At 46.8% G+C, this 16,651-nt stretch overlaps 1 protein-coding gene across 16 annotated transcripts in view; it reads left to right on the forward strand.

Annotated features, from left to right (window-relative positions):
• Positions 1 to 16,651, forward strand: part of BCAS3 (BCAS3 microtubule associated cell migration factor) — a 569,848-nt gene that overhangs the window by 536,537 nt on the left and 16,660 nt on the right. For 15 of the 16 annotated variants that reach the window (XR_011493725.1, XR_011493724.1, XM_014856948.3 and 12 more), the window contains one exon: positions 10,013 to 10,180. Coding sequence is in view for 13 of the 16 variants with exons in the window: in XM_014856948.3 (XP_014712434.1) it covers positions 10,013 to 10,180 (168 nt within the window). In the remaining 3 variants the exon portion in view is untranslated. Of the gene's footprint in view, positions 1 to 10,012; positions 10,186 to 16,651 lie in introns of those variants that run through there. The other variant, XM_070482860.1, reaches the window with a different exon arrangement.

Consider the following 16,651-nt stretch of genomic DNA (forward strand, 5'->3'; position numbering starts at 1 on the left):
GGGAGGATCAAAAATAACCCAAAAGAACAAGCCATGCATGTCTGTGTGTATATTTGGTTTCACATCTAAAATCCAGTTGTGATAAATCGGATGGTTTTGAAACATCTTCTAATTTTAACTAATAAAAACAGAGGACTTCTTAGCCCCAGGTTTCAGACTTCAAAGTTCTTAGCTGAGAGCCTCAAATTGGCTTATTTTTGGAGCACTAAGGTCTCCTTTAAGACAAACATAGGATTTTTGTGAGCTTGTTCCTCCTGCCCCACTACTACCCAACTGCACAAACCACTTTAAAATTCTGGAATAGGAAGACTGAGCTGAAAAGCCCCCTTACTTGTACTGCAGCCATATTTTCAAAATCAAAATTCAGCATGGATTCTAGTGGGGAAAGTACAGGCTTTGGAGCCAGGTGAATCTAGAATCAGAATCCTGATTGTACTCTTGCTATTGTCATCTTGAGCAAAAATTTTACTTCTCTCTGCCTCAGTTTTTGACCTGTAAAAATGGGAATATTAGCACCAACCTCATAGGCTTGCTGGGGTGATTTCAATTAGGTAACGTATGTAAGGAGCTATGCCTGGCATAAAATAGACACTCCCCAGATGTTGTTCTCTTGCCTTTCCTGATATATGATCTGATCACAGAACTAATTATTTGGAATCAGGACTGTCCTAGAAAACCCAGTTTGTGTGCTTACTTGTCTTGAGAGATACAATTCCATGAAATTTTTCCATCCAAGGAGTCGTTAGGTTTCCGAGGATACAGTTTGTCTTGCAGCGTATTCCGAGCCTGACTGTAGGAATCCTGTAACAGAGTGCTGTGTGCACATTGTCTCTGCGCCCTCGGAAGCAGGCCAGAGCATCCTGAAGGGGATATTTTCACTGCAGTCTGGCTGCAAAATGATTCTTCTCTTCCCACTTGGACGGGTAGAAATTGTGACTGTGCCTGATCTAAAGCAAAGGAAGAAAGGGTCTCTGGGATCCTATCTGGGAAATGCTCGTGTCAGCCTGACTTGGAAAGCTCTCTTGTTCTCTGAGGCACTTCCTGGTCTGGTCTGAGTGTGGAGCCCGTGGAAATTCTCCTTCCTGGGCCCTGCAGCGATGACTGATCTCTTGGGCTCCCAGGCAGAAGGCGGGGTCCTGCTCAGTGACCTCCTAATGATGTGTGAGGGGCTCAGACATTCCTTGACAAGCACAAAAGGGCATCTCCCAGGGAGCTGTGTCCTCTTTAGCCAAAGGATAGTGGGGGGTGTGGGGAGGGGTGCAGGGTGGGGACAAAGGTGACAGGTAAAGGGACTTGCTTTAAAAATCGACTTCTCCCAGAGTTGTTCTTCTGGCCCTTTCTCATCTGGTGCATAAAATTTGTGCAGAGGTAGAATTGTTTCTGCCACTTTTCACACACAAGTTGGTACACATTCCTGATACGAATTAAAAAGAAGTATGTCAGATGTACACAGGGACGAGTCAATATTGTGTGTGGGCAGCCATGGCCACTGGGAGAAGAGTCAACCATGGGCCGTGGAGCTGTAGGCTCACCTGCCCCAGCTGAGTCATGACCAAGTGCAGGGTGGAGGCGGCTCCTCGAAGTCAGGCCCTCCCCTCAAACGCTCCTCACGGGCCTGCTGTCTAGGGCCCAGCAGGAGTGCTACTGTCACAGGGCATTTTTTCCTCTCTCAATTTTTCATTAGTGTTTTTTTGTTTGTTAATTTTATACTGGTTACAAAAGTTATAGGACACATATAGAAAGGTATAAAGTAACAGAAGAGTCCCCTATAACCCCCCAACTACTCAGAGGCAACCATGCTTAACATTTGGTCCAGAACCATTTAAAATTGTTTTTCTATGCCTCCTTTACATTGCTTAGTAATGCTAACTATACAATTTTGTTTTGCTTTTTTCTTTTGAGAAGGATTAGCCCTGAGCTAACATCTGCTGCCAATCCTCCTCTTTTTGCTGAGGAAGACTGGCCCTGAGCTAACATCTGTGCCCGTCTTCCTCTACTTTCTATGTGGGACACCTACCACAGCATGGCTTGCCAAGTGGTGCCATGTCCGCACCCAGCATCCAAACCAGCGAACCCTGGGCTGCCGAAGCGGAATGTGCATACTTAACTACTGTGCCACCAGACCGGGCCCTGTTTTGCTTTTTTAATTTAACAGTATCTCTTAAATAATTTCCCCTGTTAGAATTTTTCATGACTACCTAATATTCTACTGCAAGAATGAAGTATAATTTGCTTAACAAATACCCTACTGTAAGGCTATGTTAAAGTGACAACGAACGTCTTTACATGTGAAGGTTTGTTGGCATCTTAGATTATTGACTTGGGCTAGATTTCTACAAGTGGCACCCTCAGTCAGTTGGGCATGTTGTTAAAGGGCTCTGAATACGTCTTGCCAAATTGCCCTTCAGATAGTTTCTACTAGTAATATTCCTGTCTCATTTCATCCTTTCCCGTGTTGAGTATGATGCTGTTTATTCGTTAATGAATTTAGGGAGCTGTGACATCTTATCCCCACCCTCAGATGTGGGAGATCAGGCGATATAAGGGACCTAACCTCAGAGCTGAGAGCCCACTTCCCCTGCTCTCCTGTGCCCCCTGCAGGCATCCTCAGAGAAGTGGGGGCCACACACCCACCTAGATGCTGTGACCGCTCTTCAAAGGCCCTTGCTATGTCACACACACAGCCACTCAGCTTTACTGAGGGAGTTGCCCAGTCTAGGAGCTGATGTGACTGTTCCGCTCCAGTATTCCTCCTCTAGCTGCTTATCTAGAGGTGTCCCCATCACTCTCTAAGCCTTTCACAGAGTCCCACTGCCCCTCAGAAGAGCTGTTCGCAGAGCCCCGGGGTAGTCCTCCATGTTTGAGTAGCCCTGTGCAGTTTACAAAGCACTTTTTCATGTACTATCTGATCTGATGCTCACCACCGCCCTAGAAGGCAAATATTCATTTCCTTGTTTTATAGGTGTATTATTTTCTTAGGGCTGCTGTAACAAATAACCACAAACTTGGTGACTTAAGACAACAGAAATTTATTCTCTCATATTTCTGGAGGCCAGAAGTTCAAAATCAAGGTGTCAGCAGGGTCATGCTCCCTCCAAAGACTCCAGGGAAGAATCCTTCCTTGCCTCATCCAGCTTCTGGTAGCTCCTGGTGCTCCGCAGCTTGTCACAGCGTAAGTCTAGTCTGCCTCTGTGCTCAGGTGGCCTTCTTCCCTCTATGTCTATGATCCCCCTCTCCTTTCTCTTTTTAAGGATACCAGTCATTGGATTTAGGATTCATCCTAAATCTAGGATGCTCTCATCTTAATTACATCTGTAAAGACCCTATTTCCAAATAAAGTCACATTCTGAGATGGACATATCTTTTAGGTGGACACGATTCAGCACATTACAGTAGGTGAGGAAACCAAGGTTCAAAGAGGCTAAATGACTTTCCCAAGGTCAGAGTGAGAAAATAACAGGAGATGGTATTTGAACCGAGGTCTTATGCTTCCTGTATGCTTTTAATTAAGTTAGAAAGAAAGACTCTTATGATACGACTGCTTGATTATGTTACCTGGTTCATAGAAAATGAAATTTGATACCTTTTACTCTAGGATACGTCAAACACCATTTCACCATTACTCTGTTAGTGTATTATTGTTAATTACATTGAAACTATTAGTGCCAATGTCACATACCTCTTAAATGGGAGTCACTCATTTGTTCTCTAAGGGGGGAAATTAAGACCTAGAGTAATCAGAAAAATTAATAGGAGAATACCACTTATAACCTAGATGTCTTGATTTGTAATCTATATTCTAACTTTCTTTTTTTAAAAAATTGGTACCTGAGCTAACATCTGTTGCCAGTCCTTTTTTTTCTTCTTCTTCTTCTTCTCCCCAAAGCTCCCCAGCACATAGTTGTATATTCCAGCAGGACCTTCTAGTTGTGCTATGTGGGACGCCGCTTCGGCATGGCCTGACGAGTGGTGCTAGATCCATGCCCAGATCCAAACAGGTGAAACCCTGGGCCACTGAAGCACAGCGCACAAACTTAACCACTCAGCCACAGGGCCGGCCCCTCTAACTTTTAAAGTATGAGTTGTGATCATATATTGCAGTTGTGAAAGTAGGCTCATTGTCAAAATGACTACTTCATGTTAAATTGCAAGGAAATTCTTGGTGTCTCAATTACTGTAGAACTCCTCTGCCCTGGCTCAGGACCCTTTGATCTGTTGGCCACACATGGCAGTCTGTGCGTGGGCCTCTGATGAACAATGAATAATCTCTTCCCACTGGTGGCCCCGAGGGCCTGTGAGAACAGATGTGTACGCCATCACCACATCTGGCCCGTGAGCATCTCCTGGCTTGCCAACATGAGCTGAGGCATTTCTTTGCTTTGCTGGTTACCTTTCCTTTCTCTTGCTCAGTTCACTTCTGAACTGGAGTAGTATATCCTTCAAAAATGACCTAATACCCAAATCTAAACCCCGCAGCCAAATGGGTGAATATGGGACAAACATGGTACACTGTCACAAGTTTGGTGAGCATTAGATAATCTAAGTCATAAAAGATTGTGGAGTCTAGGCCATTTTGCTTTGTACTATGTCTGTCGATGTGGATTATGGTTATCTTGGGAATCACCCTAAAGGGTTGAGAGGGATAGATGGGGTCCTCATATTTTCTCACCCTACCTCCCCTCCCACAGTGAACCAATCTCTAGTAGTCATGACATAGTGCAAAGTGACAGGAAAGTATGCCTCTGGACACATCCGGTGTCCAAGTAGACCTAAGTCAGCCTGTGCTTATATGAGCCAACCTGTAGTGTAGAGCAAGGAGCTCGCCCACAGCATCAGTCTGAATCTCAGTTTGGTGAGCCAGTTTGGAGAGCAGGCAAAGGAGGTTCTCCTATGGTTGCTTTTGTCATGCCCAGGATCATTTGATAGTTATCATGGACATCATTATTATCATAAACTCTCACTCAGAAGGGCCTATGTCTTGAAGAGCGTTATTTAATGACAAGTTTTGTTCTTGGTACCTGGCCTCTCTGGTGACTGGAAATCCGATCAACAGGCTCTCAGCGAAGTCCAAACCCTGGACTGAACCTAACTGATGCAAAGTAGAGGCTGTGCCACAGTCTCTTAAATAGCAGGGGTGTGATTAGACATTATCAGCTCAGAGGAACATCCCACCTCCCCCACGCCCCCTCCACCCCCTGGGCTTCCTTGCCCCTCAACAATGGTATACAAAAGGCAGAGCACGTGTTCCCCTCTCCTCCCCAGGAGCTGCCAGCTTACCAGCTGTCACAGCATGCCTTTAATGGGTTTGTGAAACCCAAGAACCTGACCCAGTTCTCCTCTGGGGAGAGAGTGTAATGCAGGATGCCAAGCTGGGAAGCAGGGTGCGGGAGGCTCACCTGTATGAGACCAGCGCTCTGTGCCATCCAAGGCAGAGTGTTTTGGTTCTTCCAGTTCTCAGAATCTCAAATCTAAATAATGCACAGAAGCCAGTAGGGTAATATTGTGACATTGTTTTCTGCTCACTTACAATCTTCTTCCTTCCTCTTATTTAATTTTAGCTCCCTTTTCTGCCTACTTCTATCTCATTCCTCCCAATCCTGGACCTACATTTAGGCTGTGGGACCCCACCCAAAGGGTATTGACTCTGAAGTGACTGTCAGATTTCTCAGATGGTCATAATCAGTCAATACACAAACATATTTTGAGCAAGCACGATGTGCAAAGTCCTGTGCTATTACTGCTATGGAAGAATTCATGCCCTTAAGGAGCTTCTAAACTAGGTTGTAAAGCAGATCATGAGAATATTATAAGGCAGCATGGGAATAATGCTGTGAGACTGATCTAATTAACCTAGGGTCCAAGGATGGGGCTTCAGAGGCATCCATGAATGCTATGAAGTTGCTTCCATAATTTTATGTGTGCAAACACACATTTTGGGGTAAGGTCATAGCTTTCATCAGCTTCCCCCCAAAAGGTGAAGAACCTTCCGTACAATCAGAATTTATGGACGAGTGCTCATTGTACCTTGGGTAGTCACTCAAGGTGTCGTTGAGCAGGTGAGACTTGAAGTGAAACTTAGAAAATGGTGTCCAAAGAATAGCAGGAGGGGAGGCGGCCCAGAGGAAGGGCTTCTCAGGAGGGGTCACAGGAAGACTATCACACTAAGAACCAGTGACCTTAAGTTACCGCACATCCTTCAGCTTCAGTAAAATATAAATCTACAAACGGTGATAATTGCTGCTTCCCAGGGTTTCATGAAGGATCATGAGCGCCTTTTTAAAAGTTTTTTTTGGCTCATTCTATGTCCCCATGCCTCAGTACAGTGCTTGACATGTATCATAGTGGACACTAATCAATGTTTGATGAATGTGTGAGTTAACTGAAATAATAATGTGAGAGGGCTTTGTAAACAGCAGAGCATTGCTTCAACAAGAGATCTTTGTCACTAAGTACGTATATTTTGTGCTTTGCAAACAGCCTGTGCTAAGTATCTTCTCTCCCTTGAAACTGACCTTTCCCTCGTAATGGGACTCAAAGGGGCAGCCCATCTGATGGAGTGTCTCTGGACTGGCCAGATGAGTGATAGCTTTGCCGACAATGCTGACAAGATATGCAGTTTCCTAAGAGCCCAGAGGTGACCTCACCCTCCAAGGGCTTGGCCTTCTAACCCCAGCCCCTGCTGATATGCACACACCTGCAGCCCTTCTCCGACTCCAGGACTGGGAGACTCCATGAGCCCCTTTGCTGTCCTCGTCTGCGCTGGCAGAGGCGGAAGGGAAGGACAAGGAAGGGGGCATTGCAGAGCCTCTGCTGGGACCCCTTCTAGCATGATAAGCAGGACCACTAATTGTATCCTCTCTGTGACTTCTCAGACAGTAGGAACGATCGACTGCTCCTTTGCTGAACACTTTTTGTATCCTTAACCTTCTGCCTACAACTTCCTAGCAGTTCCCATGCTGAGAGAGAACAGATTAGATCTCCTATCATTTTTTTTCTCCTGTGTGCCATCCAGTAGACAGATGACTCATCAGCATTACCATGATACTGCAAGGAACTTGGGCTGGTTGGGCGTGGGAAAGATTTTTAAAAGGCATTGGTTGAAGGTGGTGGGAGTTCTCAGAACAAATTAGGAAAGATAGAGGTGATTTCTCCATTTAACAGTTCTCCACTGCAGATGCAGCGAAGGGAAGCAGTGTGTGAGCTGAGAGAATGAGCTCTAAGCTAAGAACTAGGAGCCTGTGTTCCAGATCTGTCACTTCGAGACTTTGAGCATGCCACTTCATCTCTCTGAGCTCCCAGCTCCTCTCCCATACGTTGGAGTGGTGCCTATACTACCTCTCAGGATCACTGTGATTGTCAAAATTTATGAGGATGCTTCAAGTGGTGTAAAGTTATACTTATTTGTTATTATTAACACATACGTGTGCGAGCACTCAGTATGTGCCAGGTGCTTTTACATTTATCTAATACAATCCTCAGAACAGCCCTGTAGGATTGTATTGTTTTTCCATTTTTATGATCAGAGGCTCAGAAAGGTAAAGAACTTGCCCACAGCCATGCAGTAGTATGTGTCAGAGCTGATGTTTCAGTCCAGCTCTATTTCCTTCTCCACTGGCTCATGATTCTTGTCTCCTGCATACTGTTGCTTCGTCCCTTAAAATATTACACACTCTTCTGGCATTTACCATCTGTCCATGGGCCCACCTTCTTAGCTGCACCCTTCTTGCTATCACATCTTGCTAGAATGTTTTGTTTTCTTCCTGATTTGGTTTCTGATACTCCTCTGGCCCTGCTATCAGCTTACCTGCCTTGACCTCTAGGCGCAGTTGGTACAAACACTGACTGAGCGCCTTCCTAGAGGCAGGCACCCTCTCTTGTGAAGTGAGAAGAGGAAAGGTCATTCCCTTCTCCTCCCCAGGCTCTGGGACATCTCCATCCATAAGAAACCTGCCGCCCCAGCCCTGAGTGTACAGGGAGGAGGAGTGCCCATGTTTTATTGTTAATCCCTCTTCTGGAAATCACTAAGCATAGATGTCCCAGACAGACCCTTCAGAGAAACAGTGATGCTGTAGCTCTTGATCTTGTCGGCTAAGAGTGGGACAGCACTAGAGCAGAGCACAGCCTCCTGGCAGGAACCTCACTTGATCTCTTCACTCCTTTGACACAGGGAAAAGAGTTATTAGTTCCACTTCAGAGATGGAAAAAGGAGATAGAGGGACTTGCCTAACCTCACCCAGTGAGTGGGTCATAGAATCAAAAACTTAGCTTACCACATGTCCTTGGGACTGGGAACCTTTGGGTTGTTGCTCATGCTGTTTAAGTGTTGGCTCTGGGCTGGGCACCGCCAGTGCATGAATTTAGCACAGTTCAGGCCTTTGGAGGAATGCCGACACTCAGAGCACCCCACCCCCACTGCCAAGCGCCTCGTTCCCCAGACCCACACCCTAACCCTACTTGATGGAGAGAGAAGGTGGTATGGGGCAGTTCCCCACTCCTGAGTCCTACCTGATAAGCTGATCCCCAGCAACCTGCTCCCAAAATGGCCCTCTTCTTGGGGCCATGCATTTATAGATGCTGCCCATTGTCCCAGCACCAAGAATCTACCCTACAGTTAGGCAAGAGATAAATCAAAGCCAAACTTGGCTGATGACATTCAGGAGCCAGTAGTGACCCTGGCCACACATATAAATCCCAGCAGGCTGGCCAAGGGCCTTTGTCTGGTCCGGAGAGCTCAGGATTATCTGGCCCTCTTTGCTGATGTATGGAGTCACCGGCTGTCGGAGTGTTTACTAACGGTTATCACCTCAATGCTTTGGCCATTATCAGAGGCAGGGCCGCCTGCCGGGGCTGGGGCTCGCACCCTCTCTATTACCACCTGTCATTGGCAGAGAGTGTGTGCTGATGCTGCCCAGTCCTGACTGCCTGGGGAAGATAGTTTCTGACGGCTGATCAAAGAGGAGCAGCAAGGCCTGATAAAGAGTGTGTGGTGCGCGTACTTTTAACTTTGGGAAACATTGGCATTTGCATTTTTTCCCCATCTTCCTGGTCCTGGCAGGAACCAAGCCCAATAAATGCAGTGGATTCAGTTACCTAATCGCTGGGGAAATGGTATGTGCTTAAAGCAACAGAGCATGACCATAATCTCCTTCCAAGAGAGCGTGGATGAAATAAGCTTTCACAGAAGACTTGCTGTATAACAAAGTAGAATAATTTAAATTTAGACTTTGAAGTGATCTTGCATGTAAAATCTAATCTTGGCATTCAGCAGAGCACCATGTACTTTTGGAATTGGGGAGCAGCTTCAGATTAATGAAAGATCTTTGCTGAAGATGCTATCACGCGACTCTATTGCTGGCATCCCCCAAATGGTGCCCCAGTTGTGCACTTGTCCTTCAGCAGCTGGCAGACTATATGCAGTTGGAGCAGAATGAGTTCTAGACTGAGGCAGCCGGAGATCTGCGTTCTTGAACCAAGTCTGCCACAAACTTGCTGTTGGATCTTGGGACCATAACTTCTTTGAGCTTCAAATGTGAAATGATGAGGTTTGGTATAGGTTATAGGATATAGTGGTTTAGAAAGCTTTTTTTAGAATATAAGCTATGTAACCCCCTTTTTAAATGAATTTTTAGGTGAAGCCCTGTTGTATCCAACAGAGAAAAGTAGAGATATTTTGCTTGATCCTGAGAAGGAGGTTCCCTGCCCTTAATCTAGTTCTGGAAGCAATTTCTGAAGCCTTCAGAGGAACCCTGTAGCTCCTCAGAACATAGTTTAAACCACTAGTCCAAAGACGTGGAAGTCATTTCCTGGAGCTCTACCCTCTCTGATGCAGTGGTGTGAGCTGTTTTGTTCTGCCCTGCACGTACATGTCTCATGGTGTTCTCTTCCTCATCCATCCTGTAGAAGAGCTAAAACGGACCCTGGGTGGGGAGGGGCTAGGTGGTGGGTGGACCGAAAGAGCGGCCTGCCTTCTGAAAGCGTCGTCTCAATGTCAGATGCCCCATGTGTTCTGCAGGTACCTTTGACCGGAGCGTGACCCTGCTGGAGGTGTGTGGGAGCTGGCCGGAGGGCTTTGGGCTGCGACACATGTCCTCCATGGAGCACACAGAGGAGGGCCTGCGGGAGCGGCTCGCCGATGCCATGGCTGAATCACCGAGCCGGGACGTTGTGGGATCTGGAACAGGTAAAGGTGGCATCACACTTCTAGCCTGACTTGGTTGTGACTGGCACCTGTTGGTGTGGAGCTTCTAAGCGGGATGGAGTGTATGTTTGTTTTAACTGTTTGTTTCTTTAATTAGCACTCTGATAGCTGTACATTTTGGAAGCCTCTGGAATTAAGAAATCCTTTGTAAAGGGGAGTTCCCAGTGGAACTGACCTCTCCTACATGGAATAATGCATACAAAAATGCTATGGTAAACACAATTGTGTAAGTGGCTCGTAGAAGGACACCTTCTCCAGAGGAAGGGACACCTTTGGAGTCCCTAAGGTTTTCAGCAGCCTTAAGGCACTGAGTGCTAAGGCCGCACACCTTCTGTCACACTTGAGGCTTTATAGATTGCCAAGTATCGGGGGACCTGCCAGCCTGGGAAGGAGCATGCATGAAGCGGGCAGGACTGGTTTGAACCCCCCAGACCTCTTTTACTTATGCTGCCTTTTGCCCTTGATCTATTGCCTCTGAGAGGGCCCAGCAACTGGGGCCAGGAGCGGCTCCTTACTTCCATGGAGCAGTCAGAGAAATCCTTAGGTGGTGGGTGAGCCCTACCCCGGCAAGCAGTGTACACATACATGCACACACACATGCACTTGGGAAAGGCCACAGTCCTTCCATCTCCACACCGTTGCAATAGCCTCCTTCTCCTTTTTTCTAAATCACCTCTTCATTCTAGATATCTGTGCTGTTAGTGACTGCTCTCGCCCAGCTTTTATGCCTGAGAAACACTGCCCCAGCAAGCCTCTTCCCAGCTTGCTGAGGTCAACGGGAACTTTGTATGGGGTCAAGCAGATCCTGGCTGCAGGCCTTCTCGCTCTTGTTTGCCTGAGTCCTCTTGAGACTATTCTTTCCTGGGAACTGCTCCATCCCTGCTCCACATGCCTACCTGGAAAGAGGGGCCTAGCGAGGGGAAACTTACAACCCTGGGGCAGGAATCAGGGGCAGCAAGATTTGGAGCATCAAAGCATTTCTGGCAGGGCTTGAAATGCCTGACATTATCACACAGTCTCACTTCCCTGCCGATCCTCCAGGTCTTTTAGATATTTGGGTTTGGCAGTTAAGTTTTTCCCTCTCTTCTTCCCCAGCCCATTCAGTCCTTCTGTTCCTACACTAAGAGGATAGAGACTTATCGTGCTCATGTCTGTCTCCACAGCACTAGCTTTCTGCCTGCCCTTAGTGCTTGTGTAATAATTAGGAAATGGACAGAATAGATGCAAGAGAGGGAGAAAAGGAGTTTGGCTAGAAATAGATGAGTGTCTTATCAGGCCATAGAAGACAGTCATCCCTGAGGACCAGCCCCTACCACACCCCTTTCTCCCTGGAAAGAAAGGAGATGCAGACTTTGGAAGCTACAAGCCATGTCCCACTCCCCCGTGCACACACATGCACAGACATGTGCACACCACCACTCCACCCCATCATAGAGCCCTCCAACTCATGGCTGGCAGGTCACCATGCCATTGTTCTCCCACCTGGGTCTGGAGATGAGGAGCAGCTCTGGCTTTTACTGGGGCTCTAGCCCCATTTTCCTTGGAAGCAGGCTGAAACCTTCCCTTTCTGAACCTCACTTGTGGCACAGCTTTTGTCCTGCATCTGTGGGGCCCCTGGCCAGCCCCAGCTCGCATAGACCCAGGCCTCGGGTCACCAGACTCACTCCCCAGGAGCCGGCCTTTCAGGGGCTGGAGCAGCTCTGGGTCAGCTCTCCTCAGCAGCCTCCAGAGCACCTCAGCGTCACCCAGCAAGCGGATCTGAAGGTGGATTCAGTCAGAGTTGGGAAACTCCAGCCTGGCACAGTCACCTGAGCGGAACTGGCAGAGATTCATCTGCCAGACAGCTGAGGGATTCAGGAGTCTTTGTGGCCTTAAGCAGATTCATAAAATTAAAAAAAAAAAAAAATGAGAGAGGAAATTAAAACCGCATGACCTACAGGTCACAAAATAGGAGACACCCTTTTTGAGCAGAGGGATTTCATTTTCCTCTCCAAACTGTCACCAAAAGGGATTCATTTGGTTTTCTTTGACCATATTGAATGTGTATTTTGTTTTTTAAAAAAACTGTCTCAATTTGAAAGGCCAATAAATAAAGCAGCCATTATGGAAGTTAACTGGTGTCCTTCTGCCATTGTTGAGAATCACTTTTCACATTTTACAACTCCAGATAAAGTATCAGCCTGATGATGCAGCCCAGGACCTTGAAAGGGCAGCTGAGCACACCCAGGCCAGAGTCAGCCTGCTGCCCAGAGATAGCCAGGGGAACACAGGGTGACGTGGATGAGAGTTTCCAGCAAGTCACCCTTTGCCCATAGCAGCCTCTCAGTCCCCTCTCTCTCTTCCCACAACCCTGCTTCTCTAGGTGGCTCATAGGACATACAGATAGGGTGACATCAAGTGTTTACCTCTGTGAGGTACTCTGAGGCACCAGAGATGATCAGTTCCTGTAGTGCCTTCCAGCAGGCCCTTGGTTTAGTATAGCAGCTGGGCCCGATGGCCTCTTTATCAAGATATGACTGGAACACGCTCTCATGACCCCTGAACCTGGAGCCCATTATATGGCATGCCTCACTATTATACAGGTTTAGCTAGTGATGTGCTGGTAAAAGGTTCAACAACCAGCTCTCCAAAGGGAAGCCCTCATTTGTAGCATGTGGACATTTCTGTAGTATAAAAACTCCATTATGGACAATTTCAAGCTATCAACATGATGTCAGTGGGCTAGCAGAATTCCTGAAAATGCAACAGTCAGAGAGCTCCAGCACCCCACTGGTAAACTGTACCATGGGGCAAATCAGCTCTCCTCCCAAGTAAAGCAAAACCTTTTAAAACATTACTATTCAAAGAGTGGTCTGCGAACCAGCAGCACCATCCATACGTGGGAGCTGATTAGAGAGGCAGGATCTCAGGCCGTGCCCAGCCCTGCCGAGGCAGCATCTGCATTTGAACAGGATCTCTATGCACATTTGAGAAGCTGTTTGAAAACCCAGTTAACCCATGAGGCAGGTGTTAGTTCTGTCCTCCATGAGAGCTGCTGACCCATGAGTCCAGTTAGATCACATGTGTGATTTGCAAGTCCAGCTCTAAAACAACTGGCTGAATTGCTTTCTTGCTAATAATCATCACGCCCCTGCCCCGTTACCCCTCCATTGTCCCCATTCAGCAAAACTCCAAAGTGGACGTCAGTCCAACTCTGCTCTTGCACTTAGGTTGCTGAAGAAAAATCGCCAATTGTTCAGATTTGTCCCTCTATAGCTTTATGGACTCCACTCTCCAGTGAGCCCTGGCAGTCCTGGTGTATTTTCCTGGGGCTCCCTCCTCCTCTTCTCAGTTTGCACTCATCTTTTCGCAGAAGCCAGTGCCTAGAATGGTGTCTGCCACATGGTAGGCACACAGTAACTATCTACTGAGTGAATGAATTCTACATTCCACCTAAATGTTAGCAGGCCCTGCTTGCTGCTGTGGCTTTCTGGCCTGTTTTCATTCTCTTAGAGATTCCACAGATCTACAGTCCTCTAAGAGTTTATATTTTATTTTAGGTGTTTCCCCCTATTTTTGCTGTGTATTTAGGATGAATTAGTATGCTCTGTATTTAGTATGGTGCATGTGCTCAGTCCATCATCTTGAAATCAGTCGCCTTCTTTCTTCATGGATACTATTTCAAACTGCCCCATTCTCCTTAAATCTCTTACCCATCATCTTGTCTCTCTGGCTCAGAGAGAAAATGGTGGCTGTCATTCCGGAAATCTCTTGCCTTCATGCACCTAGACCCTAAATGTCCCTGCAGCAACCCTCTGCTCTCCTCCTGTCGCAGAGGAGGAGCAGTCGCTGCCCACAGCCTGCCCAACCACAACAACTGCTCTTCCAAAGTCGCCACTGGGCATTTACCTCAACGCTGGCCCCGTGACCCACACCCTGCCATCTTGAAGTGCTCCCCCTGTGGCGCCTGTTTCACCACACTCTCCTGGTTTTTCTTCTGCCTCTAGCTACTTCTCAATCCCTTTTCCGGGTTTTCCTTCTCTATCAGCCTTAAGTGTATTTCTCAAGGCCCTGTCTTGGCCCTTTGGCTTCTCCCTCAGTCAGTACAGGGCAATCTCCTCTGGCTTCTGTGGCCTCAATTACTATCCATGAACTATTTCCAAATAATTTCCACATTCGCTTTCTCTCTTGATCTCCAGAACCACTTATCCCATCACCTACTGACATTTCCACATGTCCAGAAACTGAACTCTTCTCTCTCCTCAACCCTGTCCTTCTCCTGGGTTCACCCCACCTCACTGTGTACAAAGCCCTTCATGACCAGCCGCTGCCCTCTCTTCAGACTCCTCTCCGGCTGCTCTGTGCAAGCTCTAGCCAAGCCGAGCTCCCCGGAGGGTCCCCGAGCACACGTGCTCTCTCTGCCTGCCAGGCCTCTGCACATACTTCTCCTTCTGCCTGGAATGCTGTCTCCCACAGCCCCCTCCTCTCTCTGTCACCCCCCTCAAAATAACTCGTCTAATTCCTGCTTAGCAGACATTCCTTTCAATATTGCCTTTTCTAGAAAAATAGAATTTTTAAAAGAAGCAAAGCATTTACTTATTCCGGTTGTTTTGTGTCTAGGTAAAGCTATAACCTAATACAAAAAAAAAAGCCACTTTAATAAACACCTGGATACATATTAAGTGCATTTTCTCTTTAGACTAACTCTTTCCATCTTTAGCTAAATCTTGTCTTTCTTTTTTGCCTTCTCCCACATCTAATAGCGAAAGCCCCCAGGCCTGATTCACAGGCGTTGATCGGCTGTTTAAAATGTTCTTGACACAGCTCTGTGGCGGGCAGCCTCCTTTTGCTGCTGTTGACTCCTGAGAGCTCACTAGGTCAGCTCTCAAGGTCAAGAGGGACTGTCTCCTCCCCATGACTGTGGCTTCCTGCAGTCCTGGGAACACTGTTTCATTGTCCTTTACAGTCATAGCACTAAAGGTAGGAAGGAGGCTTCATCTTTTTCTGTCTACCGTCTCTTTAACAGACTCTGTTCTAGTCCAGAAGCAGTTACTCTTGGGGATCACACTGTGGGCTCGATCTTCGCCTCTTACCTTCTGTCAGAAATCCGTTTACTTCCTTACCCAAATATACAAAACTTTCACACAACAATATTATAGGCAGTGCATTCTAGTACTTTCTATTTTATTTCTTTTTTTTAAAATGTGAACATGAGCCACTAAATTGATCTCACAAGACATCAGTGAACTGTGATCTACAGTTTAGAAGCCAGTGTTCTAGTTTGTTCTGCTAAATCCTCTGAGTTTTCCTGTATGTGTATTAATTACTCAGCAGAAAATCCTGTGCGGTTATTTTCAACTAAAGCTCTTCCAAAGATTTCTGTCAGAAACTACTTTTTTCTTTTTGCTGAGGAAGCTTCACCCTGAGCTAACATCCGTGCCAGTCTTCCTCTATTTTGTATGTGGGTCACTGCCACAGCATGGCAGCCAACAAGTGGTGTACATCTGTGCCTGGGAACTGAACCCAGGCCGTGAAGCAGAGCACTCCAAACTTAACCACTAGGCCACAGGGGTGGCCCCTATCAGAAACTACTTTTACTTATTGAAAATGCTGTGCCTTTTTGCCTTCTTAACATGAAAAGCACATTTTGAACAGTATACACAGTTTTTAAGTGGTCACAGGAGGGTTTCAATAAGTTAATTAACAAATATCTAATGATTGCTGATGTTTTGCAAAAGATGGACTAAAAGTAGTATCTTTGTATGTGTGTGCTAATAACATCTTTCATTTCAGGACTGTAGAAATTAAGCTCTCAATAAATGTTAGCTATTGTTACTGGAACTGACCAGATGTGTACCCTAAAACAAATCACCGACTGTCTTGGATCCTCTAACCCACCTCTAGGATTAACTCTTCCAGTGGGGCTTGGGACTCCTGCTTGCCCCACTGCTGAGGGCTGGGAACATTTTCTTACTAAGGCTGCATTTCCATTAGGGGCCATATCAGCCCCCTCCCATCTCAAGGTGCCACATCATCTGGTGACAATAATTGCAGGCATCAGGGCAGTAAATTAATTCTCTTATCTTTTAGCCATTCCTACTCTCAGGCAAACACTGTCATTCAAGCAACTTAGCCAGTCACTTAGGTCCTTTCCTCTGCTTTACCTAGCCGGGCCCTAGAATTTTCCACCTTCTACCATGCCTTTACAAAATGCTTCCAGTGCCTTCTCTCAATGACTTCCTCAGTGGGCCTGTGCATTCTCTCCATGGTTGCAGCAGGCAGGCGGGCTCTCTATAGAGACATCTGGTGTCTCTGCACTAGGCTGGGCACTGTGGAGGAGAAGAAGTAAGACATAGTTCCTACTTTCAAAGAGATTCAAGCCTGAGAAGAGGCAACAGTGCTGAACTGTGGGTCAGTTCCTCTCTAGCTTCTACCCCAGCTGCCCAGCGGGGCCCACCTAACTGAGTAGCACCA

This window comes from Equus asinus, chromosome 13 (genome assembly GCF_041296235.1).
Source record: "Equus asinus isolate D_3611 breed Donkey chromosome 13, EquAss-T2T_v2, whole genome shotgun sequence".
In the NCBI taxonomy this organism is placed as follows: Eukaryota; Metazoa; Chordata; class Mammalia; order Perissodactyla; family Equidae; genus Equus; species Equus asinus.